The following is an 11,504-nucleotide window of genomic DNA, read 5'->3' as shown; positions in this document are numbered from 1 at the left end:
ACAACCCATGTCAAAGAAGTCACAACCCATGTCAAAGAAGTCACAACCCATGTCAAAGAAGTCACAACCCATGTCAAAGAAGTCACAACAACACATTTGTCTGCCATGCAAGAAACATTTCCATCCAAACAAGGAGCAAGGACATGTGTACAGTTTCACTTTTGGTACACAGAGACAAGCAGGGGACATGTTCATCTCCTACATTAGGCTGATTATACAAGTTGTGCATTCATAAAGTTTGTCAATATGACAGTACAGCAGACATTATAGGTCTAGAACCAGTATACGTATATCTGAGAGTCTACGTCAGATACTATAGGTCTAGAACCAGTATACGTATATCTGAGAGTCTACGTCAGATACTATAGGTCTAGAACCAGTATACGTATATCTGAGAGTCTACGTCAGACTAGAACCAGTAGGCCTATATATATTTTTTAGAGTTTACATCAGACTAGAAGCAGTATATATTTATATATATCTGACAGTCTTTTTAGTTTTAGTTAGAGTTTCACAGCACTTCCAACAAAATTCGGTCATATAAGTGGTCATGAGTGGACGGGATAAAACAATCCGACAGTTGAGTTGTGAGTGTGAGGGCACAGACAGTGTGACAAACACACTCATAGACACGCTAAGGTCATGAGTGGACGGGATAAAACAATCAGACAGTTGAGTTGTGAGTGTGGGGGGGGGGGTGGAAACGGGTGAGGGTATTTTGTACTAGACAAGCTAGCTGGTATAATGTGATACTTGGTGTTTATACAAACACATGCAACACACACACATAGACATGCAACACACACACACACACACACACACACACACACACACACAGAAGAAAGACTTACACGTCTGATGGAGCTCCTTGACGCTGTTCAACTTCTGCGATCCTGGAAACAGATAGAAAAGTTACACTTAACGCATTTGTATATAAGTCATTTACACATATGACACTTGTATATAAGTCATTTACACATATGACACTTGTATATAAGTCATTTACACATATAGCACACGTACATTTATGGGAACAACAATTAACTTTCCTTTCTGTGACATGCACACAAGCATGCCCGACAGATGAAGCAATGACTCTGTACATATTCTTGAAAAATTTTGTAGAGAAAAAATCCAGCTACAGTTTATTTCATCTTTTTCTTCTGGTGCCAGATGTCAAAACAGACATGAGCAGCCATGGTTCATCACTTGTTTCTTTCCTTGGCTATTCTTTAAAAAACCCTTTATCCCTTGGCCACGACACCTACACTAAAGCAGAAATTGGAAAATTATCAGCAAAAGGAAAAGTTCTAATTTTTTAAAATCTACACAAAAAAATAAAAAAATGGACAGACGACAAATCGGGAAAAAATCCAACAAAAACAACTGACAACAAGTCTCAAGTTTTAAAAAAAGACTTGTCTTACCGACTGGTGAGCATCTCTAGCCTGGAGTGCATGTCTTGGGAAATGCTGTGTTGAGGGGATGGGTTGGGGCTGGGGAAACAGAGAGAGACAGAACTTTGTTAGACAGAGAGACACAAGTGTCAAACAGATAGATACAGGTTCCAGACAGACGGACACAAGTCCCAGACAGATAGATACAGGTGTCACACAGATAGAAGTGTCAGACAGATGGACACAAGTGTCAGACAGATGGACACAGGTGTCAGACAGATAGAAGTGTCAGACAGATGGACACAGGTGTCAGACAGATAGAAGTGTCAGACAGATGGACACAAGTCTCAGACAGATGGACACAAGTCTCAGACAGATGGACACAGGTGTCAGACAGATAGAAGTGTCAGACAGATGGACACAAGTCTCAGACAGATGGACACATGTGTCAGACAGATAGAAGTGTCAGACAACAGAACAGAGGAGTCAGACAGATGGGCACAAGTCTCAGACAGATGGACACAAGTCTCAGACAGATGGACACAAGTGTCAGACAGATGGACACAAGTCTCAGACAGATGGACACAGGTGTCAGACAGATGGACACAAGTGTCAGACAGATGGACACAAGTCTCAGACAGATGGACACACGTGTCAGACAGATGGACACACGTCTCAGACAGATGGACACAAGTGTCGGACAGATGGACGAGGCATCTCTATGCCACACTGGTGGAAAAACTTTGGAAAAGTGGCTCCTGTGGTGTAGTGCTCAGACTCTTTGAAGCTGATCGCAGAACACCCGAGTTCAATTCGCCAATGGAGAAGTTGTTATTTTTTAGAATCCCTATTAGTTTTACGTCTCCATCAACACAATGTTGACTCGGGAGGCTGGCTGCCCTGTCCTTGCCTGTTAGGACTATCCTGGGCTGAATGGGAAATAACCTCCCAGCAGAGACAGAGGCCAGCAGACAGATAAAGATACTCCATAGAAAAAAGCTTCACCTCTCAGGTATCAAACTCATGTCTTTTGCCTACGCTGGTGAGGAGCCTAAGTGCTACACCACAGACACTGGTAGGTATAGGTGGATTATTTTTTTGTTACCTTTCTAGGCTGTCTCCTTCAAGATGTGACTCCACCGGCAGATATCCTCGTCTCGGGTGTTTCTTGAAGTGACGTTTGGATTTGAACTTGTTCTTGAACACTTTGGAAAAGTCTCGGACGTCTTCACCTGAGGTTGTCTGAATACCGAGGAAACAAAACCAACAAAAGCTTCCTGAGTTATCACATAAAGAAATTAAGCAATACATTGGGGGGGCGGGGGGTGCGATGGGGGATAGAGGGAGGGAATACCTTATACCTGGTACGGTGTACATTTGTGAAAACTTCCACAATCAATAAAAATAATAATGATAATGGAAATTTGTGTAGCATCTCTATCCCACACACATTTTTCTCTCTGCTTCTATCCCACACACATTTTTCTCTCTGCTTCTATCCCACACACACATTTCTCTCTGCCTCTATCCCACACACATTTCTCTCTCTGCCTCTATCCCACACACATTTCTCTCTCTGCCTCTATCCCACACACATTTCTCTCTCTGCCTCTATCCCACACACATTTCTCTCTGCCTCTATCCCACACACATTTCTCTCTCTGCCTCTATCCCACACATACTTTTGTGCAAGTCTGCACGCTCCAATAAGACAATATCCACCCCTCCTCCTCCTCCTCCTCCTCACTGAAGCAGTAAAATGTTCTTTTCCCATCAGTAGCAAGCTGTACAAATTTACTGAGCCCAGACAGAAACATTTTACAGGATACAGAAAACGGCTTTTTTAAAAAGGCATACAAAATTATTTTTTTAAAATTTGAGTTTAAAATAATTTAACAGTTGCCCAACGATATCTGTCTTGCATTAGCAGGAGGTAGGAAATTTGTGCCGAAACACTTCTGGTTCAACTTGGTAGATCATACAATTTGTGCTGAAATACTTTCGGTAGAACTGAGTTGACCATACAATTTGTGCCAAAACATTTCTGATAGAACTGAGTTGACCATACAATTTGTGCCAAGACATTTCTGGTAGAACTGAGTTGACCAGACAATTTGTGCCAAGACATTTCTGGTAGAACTGAGTTGACCATACAATTTGTGCCGAGTAGAAGCGAGTTGCTCACGGCATGGCTGGTGACTCACCGTTGTGCAGTACTCCTGCATGGGGTGCGTCAACTTGTGGGATTTGGCGATGCGACCGGAGAAGAAACAGTTCTGGCACACGTCAAAGTTGAAACACTTCAGACAGCGGTATCTGTTGGACATACACAGCCAGTTAGGAAAGTATATTATCACACACATACACACACACACACACACACACACATTCACACACACATATTCACAAACACACACACACACACACATTCACACACATACACACACACATATTCACAAACACACACACACACACACAGATATTCACAAACACACACACACATATTCACAAACACACACACACACATATTCACAAACACACACACAAACATATTCACACACATACAAACATGTGCGTGCACACACACAAACACACTCACACACAGGAAAGGTTGCTATATTTCAAACACAAAAATTCTATGTAAGAGCCTTTGACTCTTAAGGAGTACTGCACCAGTACAAAACACAACCGTCAGTCGATGTTTCATTCAGCTGTTATTTAAGACAGGAAAGAAAGTGACAAGTCCTGTGCCGTTTGTTCTCTAGACTAGTCGTACCGTCAGTCGATGTTTCATTCAGCTGTTATTCAAGACAGGAAAGAAAGTGACAAGTCCTGTGCCGTTTGTTCTCTAGACTAGTCGTACCGTCAGTCGATGTTACATTCAGCTGTTATTCAAGACAGGAAAGAAAGTGACAAGTCTTGTGCCGTTTGTTCTCTAGACTAGTCGTACCGTCAGTCGATGTTTCATTCAGCTGTTATTTAAGACAGGAAAGAAAGTGACAAGTCCTGTGCCGTTTGTTCTCTAGACTAGTCGTACCGTCAGTCGATGTTTCATTTAGCTGTTATTTAAGACAGGAAAGAAAGTGACAAGTCCTGTGCCATTTGTTCTCTAGACTAGTCGGCAAGCAGGACACATGGGAGGAAATTTAAATCAGTTTTTTTTTCTGTCATGGAGCACAACCATTTTCTTTTATTTTGAGTAGCTATGGAAACATCAGCAGATCCACAGCCGACTGACTCAAACATCAGCTGATCCACAGCCGACTGACTCAAACATCAGCTGATCCACAGCCGACTGACTCAAACATCAGCTGGATCAGTGGCCTAATGATAAGGGCTGCCTGCTTCTTCTACTTCTCCACTGTGTTTGTATTGTCCAACTCCTAGGGGTATCCTTGACAACTGTGTGGGCGGCTGGAGGGTGCGACTGATAGATTCTACTTCTTTACACTCCTTCTGTTGTTCGTCTGCCTGTGTCTCTGTCTGTATGTCTGTGTGTCCTACATCCCCTTGCACCAAACAACCATTATTGCGTCGGTACTTCTGTTTATTCTACATTTCTGTATTCTGCTTCTCTTTATTCTACATTTCTTTATTCTACATTTCTCTATTCTACATTTCTTTATTCTGCTTCTCTTTATTCTACATTTTTTTATTCTGCTTCTCTTTATTCTACATTTCTTTATTCTGCTTCTCTTTATTCAACATTTCTTTATTCTGCTTCTCTTTATTCTACATTTCTGTATTCTGCTTTTCTTTATTCTACATTACTGTATTCTGCTTCTCTTTATTCTCCATTTCTTTATTCTCCATTTCTTTATTCTGCTTCTCTTTATTCTACATTTCTGTATTCTGCTTCTCTTTATTCTATATTTCTTTATTCTACATTTCTTTATTCTGCTTCTCTTTATTCTACATTTTTTTATTCTGCTTCTCTTTATTCTACATTTCTTTATTCTGCTTCTCTTTATTCTACATTTCTCTATTCTGCTTCTCTTTATTCTACATTTCTTTATTCTGCTTCTCTTTATTCTACATTTCTGTATTCTGCTTCTCTTTATTCTATATTTCTTTATTCTACATTTCTTTATTCTGCTTCTCTTTATTCTACATTTTTTTATTCTGCTTCTCTTTATTCTACATTTCTTTATTCTGCTTCTCTTTATTCTACATTTCTTTATTCTGCTTCTCTTTATTCTACATTTCTCTATTCTGCTTCTCTTTATTCTACATTTCTGTATTCTGCTTCTCTTTATTCTATATTTCTTTATTCTACATTTCTCTATTCTGCTTCTCTTTATTCTACATTTCTTTATTCTGCTTCTCTTTATTCTACATTTCTTTATTCTGCTTCTCTTTATTCCATATTTCTTTATTGTACTTCTCTTTATTTCAACCCTCCAAGTTACCAACACAAAGCAGTAAACAGCTGCGCAGCCACCCACCTAAAGCCTACGATGGGGAACTCCTTGCAGACGTTACACTTGGCCTGGTGTTTGGCCGTCTCTGCGGCGGCCAGCCGGTGTAGCACAGGGAGCCACACCAGGGACTGGGGTTCCAACCTCAGCCACTCCAGGAAGTGGGAGGCTTCGATCTCCGGTCTGCCATTGGCCTGTGTGGGGTGGAAATGTAAGTGTAAGGGTTTAACAGACGGTCCATTAAAACGATGATGACAATGATGGCTATGATTCGGAAGATGAAATTATTGACACTCAATTTCACTTGAAATTTCTTCATTTCAACAATTTTTACTAACAAAGAATATCATTCTTAATAACAAAGTGAATATCAATATTCAGTTCTTCGATGTGGAAATTTCAGGAAATGACAGACTGGTGTATACGACTCTCCTCTCATCCTGAACAGATTATCAAAAATACCTTTGGGCTATGGAGAGAGAAAAAAAAATGTTTTCAAAAAATTTTAAAAATTGTCTCTGCTGCAAAAAAGCAATATAGAAAAATGTAATCCTACAATCACACACCGAGGTAATATGATTGATCTTATCTTATCTTATCTTATAATAAGACGGTCTTCACCTTTTCAAAGCAGCTTCTCACGCTGGGCTCAATGTTGCTCCCACCAAACGATGCAATCTCCCCCAACTGTCGCGGGATCTGCATACAGTCGTGTAGGAGCAACCCAAGCTTGCGCTGGTCCGAGAACGCATTTGTGTCGGCGATCAGTCGGAACAGGTCTGAGGAGAGTCCATGGTTGGTTTATTACAAATCTTTCTTTGTTCATGGTTATTATATGTAAAGGTATGGATGGTCGATATCAAACAGGACAGACCACAGATACCCTAATATGAATACAAGACACAGAACACCACCATGCCATGTAGGTCAGCCGCCATACGCCAAGTGTAGTGACTCTTGAATTGAAGAGCTCTCATCAAGCATGACCAGTTGTTTCCCTTGGCGTATACTAATAATAGCCAAAACATTAGAGTACAAACATAATACTGGTACAGTACACTTCCCATCTTTCTTTTCACGGGGTCAGTACACTTCTCTCTTTGTTCGGGGAGAGTATGAGCCAAGTTTCACGAGAAGAAACTCGTGGCTAATGTTTGTTCGTTCGAGTAAAGAGGAGGACAACCGCACTATAACAGTCATTTAGTCCTGGGGCGAAGCAAGACAGACAGACAGAAATGACAGTGGGAAAGAAAAGAAGATGGACCTGCCAGTGGCACCCTGCAACCTCCCACAAACCAGATAACAGCACCAAGGAAAGCATAACTGAGTCAGCAAGGGTAAAAGATTTGCTCAGTAAGGGTTAATGACTTGTCCAGTAAGGGTTAATGACTTGTCCAGTAAGGGTTAATGAATTGTCCTGTAAGGGTTAATGAATTGTCCTATAAGGGTTAATGACTTATCCACTAAGAGTTAATGAATTGTCTTGTAAGGGTTAATGACTTGTCCTGTAAGGGTTTCTGGATTGTCCAGTGAGGGTATATGACTTGTCTGGTACGGTTTAACGATTCGTCGAGTCAGGGATAACGTCCGATAAGGGTAAATGACTGGTTCAGTAAGGGTAAATGACTGGTTCAGTAAGGGTAAATGACTGGTTCAGTAAGGGTAAATGACTGGTTCAGTAAGGGTAAATGACTTGTCCAGTAAGGGTAAATGACTGGTTCAGTAAGGGTAAATGACTGGTTCAGTAAGGGTTAATGACTGGTCCAGTAAGGGTAAATGACTGGTTCAGTAAGGGTTAATGACTGGTTCAGTAAGGGTAAATGACTGGTTCAGTAAGGGTAAATGACTGGTCCAGTAAGGGTAAATGACTGGTCCAGTAAGGGTAAATGACTGGTTCAGTAAGGGTAAATGACTGGTTCAGTAAGGGTTAATGACTGGTCCAGTAAGGGTAAATGACTGGTCCAGTAAGGGTTAATGACTGGTTCAGTAAGGGTTAATGACTGGTTCAGTAAGGGTAAATGACTGGTTCAGTAAGGGTTAATGACTTGTCCAGTAAGGGTTAATGACTTGTCCAGTAAGGGTTAATGACTTGTCCAGTAAGGGTAAATGACTGGTCCAGTAAGGGTAAATGACTGGTCCAGTAAGGGTAAATGACTGGTCCAGTAAGGGTAAATGACTGGTCCAGTAAGGGTAAATGACTGGTTCAGTAAGGGTTAATGAGTTGTCCAGTAAGGGTAAATGACTGGTTCAGTAAGGGTAAATGACTGGTTCAGTAAGGGTTAATGAATTGTCCTGTAAGGGTAAATGACTGGTTCAGTAAGGGTAAATGACTGGTTCAGTAAGGGTTAATGACTTGTCCTGTAAGGGTAAATGACTGGTTCAGTAAGGGTAAATGAATGGTTCAGTAAGGGTTAATGACTGGTTCAGTAAGGGTTAATGAGTTGTCCAGTAAGGGTAAATGACTGGTTCAGTAAGGGTAAATGACTGGTTCAGTAAGGGTTAATGACTTGTCCTGTAAGGGTAAATGACTGGTTCAGTAAGGGTAAATGACTGGTTCAGTAAGGGTTAATGAATTGTCCTGTAAGGGTAAATGACTGGTTCAGTAAGGGTAAATGACTGGTTCAGTAAGGGTTAATGAATTGTCCTGTAAGGGTAAATGACTGGTTCAGTAAGGGTAAATGACTGGTTCAGTAAGGGTTAATGACTTGTCCTGTAAGGGTAAATGACTGGTTCAGTAAGGGTAAATGACTGGTTCAGTAAGGGTAAATGACTGGTTCAGTAAGAGTTAATGAATTGTCCTGTAAGGGTTAATGACTGGTTCAGTAAGGGTAAATGACTGGTTCAGTAAGGGTTAATGACTGGTTCAGTAAGGGTAAATGACTGGTTCAGTAAGGGTAAATGACTGGTTCAGTAAGGGTAAATGACTGGTTCAGTAAGGGTTAATGAATTACTCACATCGGTACTTGTCCTCTAGTTGAGCCTGGGACAGACAGATGAGGCCGACCTTGAAGGACAGGACTCGCAGCTTCCCGCTCCGCACACTGAGGCACGGATAGATACAGAGTCAATATTACTACACGTGCGCACATGTGTGGGGAACAGGTCACCATAGACTCAACATGACTAACATTGTGACCTCAGTGCTTTCTTGTCGCATCTCCATTTTTTTTAAACATTGAAAATTTGACTTCTTCTTAAGCTTACTCTTTGTTCTGAATTGTTTTCACTGTTATTAAAAATGGAGATATGACAACAAAGCACGGAGGTCGCGACACGCGTGTGCATGTGTGGGGCACAGGTAGACACAGACTTAACATGACTACACGCGTGTATATGTGTGGGGCACAGGTAGACACAGACTCAACATGACTACACGCGTGTACATGTGTGGGGCACAGGTAGAAGACACAAATTCAATATTAGTATATGTGTGTACATGTGTTGTACCATTCTGAAATCAGACACTTTTCAAAACAGACAGCCTCAACAGTACTTCAGTATGTGGGGCATTGTGATGAATCAGGCTCTGTCAAAATAACGAAAGAAAACGAAACATTTTTGTGCTCGTTGGACAGTTTTTATAAAATTTTCGTTTTTGGCTCATCACGTGTTATGTTCATTTAAAAACACATTTCTGTGTGGATTTTATTGAAAAACATAGATCAAAGGTACAAAAAAAATTGTAAATTTGCAATTTTCAAAAACACTCAAGGTAACTGTGGTGGCCATTCTCTCCCTAATTTTACCTCTGACCTCTTAAGAAATGCTGTGATATTTACCTGTCATAGACGTCCAGGATCCAGTTCAAAGTCAGGTCCACAGACAGAGGAACGTTGACGATGTCTGGATGCTCCTTCGCTGCGGCTTCAAACACGGTGGAGAGGCACTCAATTATCTCCCCTACATCGATGAGTTTGTCGTTCCTCCCCCTCAGCCCATGGCTGTCAAATGCATCCACGGCCGACTGGAGGGGTACCATATCCACTGGAACAAAGCCAAACAAAGCAATATTGAACAAATCCCACAGAACAAATCCAAAACAAATCCATTGACCAAATCCCATTGAACAAGTCCCATGTTGAACAAATCCCACAGAACTAATCCACTGAATAAATCCCATGTACCACAGAGCGATGTTACCCTTCAACATTCTGATCATACCTTCCCTGCTGTCGATAAAGTACAAAAAGGAAAAGATGTACATCAATTAAAAAAACCCTGATGAAAAAGCATTGAAGCCATCAACTATAGGCTAATACTTTCTGCACGCTGCTTTGTCCGTTTGTATTATTTGTTTGCATTATTATTTTACATGCATCAAAATACAGCTGTACTTAGTTTCAGAAACACATGTAGAAAAAGAAATATCACAATATGATATCAAAATACAGCTGTATTTAGTTTCAGAAACACATGTAGAAAAAGAAATATCACAATATGATATCAAAATACAGCTGTATTTAGTTTCAGAAACACATGTAGAAAAAGAAATATCACAATATGATATCAAAATACAGCAGTATTTAGTTTCAAAACACATTTAGAAGAAAAAATACCACTTTACATGTACCAAAATACGGCTGTATTTAGTTTCAAAACCACATATAGAAGAAGAAACATCATTTTGCATGCATCAAAACACAGCTGTATTTAGTTTCAAAACCACATATAGAAGAAGAAACATAATTTTGCATGCATCAAAACACAGCTGTATTTAGTTTCAAAACCACATATAGAAGAAGAACCATCATTTTGCATGCATCAAAACACAGCTGTATTTAGTTTCAAAACCACATATAGAAGAAGAAACATCATTTTGCATGCATCAAAACACAGCTGTATTTAGTTTCAAAACCACATAGAAAAAGAAATATGAGTAAGTAAACCCCAGTCAATAATATTATGGTCTTTGCTCCACTCCCTGGTCTTTCTGGAGTTTGGAAATCGTCCAGAAAACCCCCCCACCAAAATGCTAAATGGACAAACTCACAGCAAAGTTTCTTCTGTAGCATGCGGAGCTTCATCCCCGTCCTGTATGCGGCAAAGCGGATCTTGTTCAGCTCAACTGGGAACCAAAAATTGAATCACACAATTAGAGTTAGTTATTTCAGAATATAGCTCGTTCTATAGAACAACAAAAGGTTGTTCACAAGCCATGGTGTCAGTGGGACATTCTATAGAACAACAAAAGGTTGTTCACAGACAATACAAGCCATGGTGTCAGTGGGACATTGTCAGCTGACACTGACACAGAGTCCAGAGCCAAGATGTCATGACACCTTCCTCAACAATTTGAAGAATTTGCGGATAAACCAGGAGGTCTCGGCTCAAGCTAATTAATTTGCATTTTGAGACCCAACATTAGCTTAAATATTTGGCAAATAATCACATGAAACTAAGAAACACATTAACCAATAACAAGATTGTAACAGAAGTTAAAAACCCCCATCAAACAACAAAGAAAGTAATGCTAGTGGTGCAGAACAATACAACGCATCACTCACTTAGAACATCCATCCGTTTATCAAATCGGACAACAAACAACACTAACTCAGAGCATCACAACAGTTTATGATATAGAACAACACAACAGTTTATGATATAGAACAACACAACAGTTTATGATATAGAACAATACAACACAACAGTTTATGATATAGAACAACACAACAGTTTATGATATAGAACA

General features: G+C 40.2%; 1 protein-coding gene across 10 annotated transcripts in view; it reads right to left on the bottom strand.

Annotated features, from left to right (window-relative positions):
* Nucleotides 1–11,504, bottom strand: part of LOC101858671 (dystrophin) — a 35,848-nt gene that overhangs the window by 19,965 nt on the left and 4,379 nt on the right. For all 10 annotated transcript variants that reach the window (XM_005109207.1, XM_035972605.1, XM_005109210.1 and 7 more), the window contains exons 6-14: nucleotides 10,806–10,880; nucleotides 9,595–9,799; nucleotides 8,771–8,856; nucleotides 6,437–6,594; nucleotides 5,843–6,009; nucleotides 3,602–3,713; nucleotides 2,503–2,639; nucleotides 1,428–1,496; nucleotides 852–893 (exon numbers count right to left, since the gene is read on the bottom strand). In XM_005109207.1, the coding sequence (XP_005109264.1) occupies nucleotides 852–893; nucleotides 1,428–1,496; nucleotides 2,503–2,639; nucleotides 3,602–3,713; nucleotides 5,843–6,009; nucleotides 6,437–6,594; nucleotides 8,771–8,856; nucleotides 9,595–9,799; nucleotides 10,806–10,880 (1,051 nt within the window). The remainder of the gene's footprint in view (nucleotides 1–851; nucleotides 894–1,427; nucleotides 1,497–2,502; nucleotides 2,640–3,601; nucleotides 3,714–5,842; nucleotides 6,010–6,436; nucleotides 6,595–8,770; nucleotides 8,857–9,594; nucleotides 9,800–10,805; nucleotides 10,881–11,504) is intronic.

The sequence above is a fragment of the Aplysia californica genome, unplaced genomic scaffold, assembly GCF_000002075.1.
Source record: "Aplysia californica isolate F4 #8 unplaced genomic scaffold, AplCal3.0 scaffold00756, whole genome shotgun sequence".
NCBI classification, from domain to species: Eukaryota; Metazoa; Mollusca; class Gastropoda; order Aplysiida; family Aplysiidae; genus Aplysia; species Aplysia californica.
The sequence above is the reverse complement of the archived record's forward strand: the minus strand, read 5'-3'. Positions and strand labels throughout refer to the sequence as shown.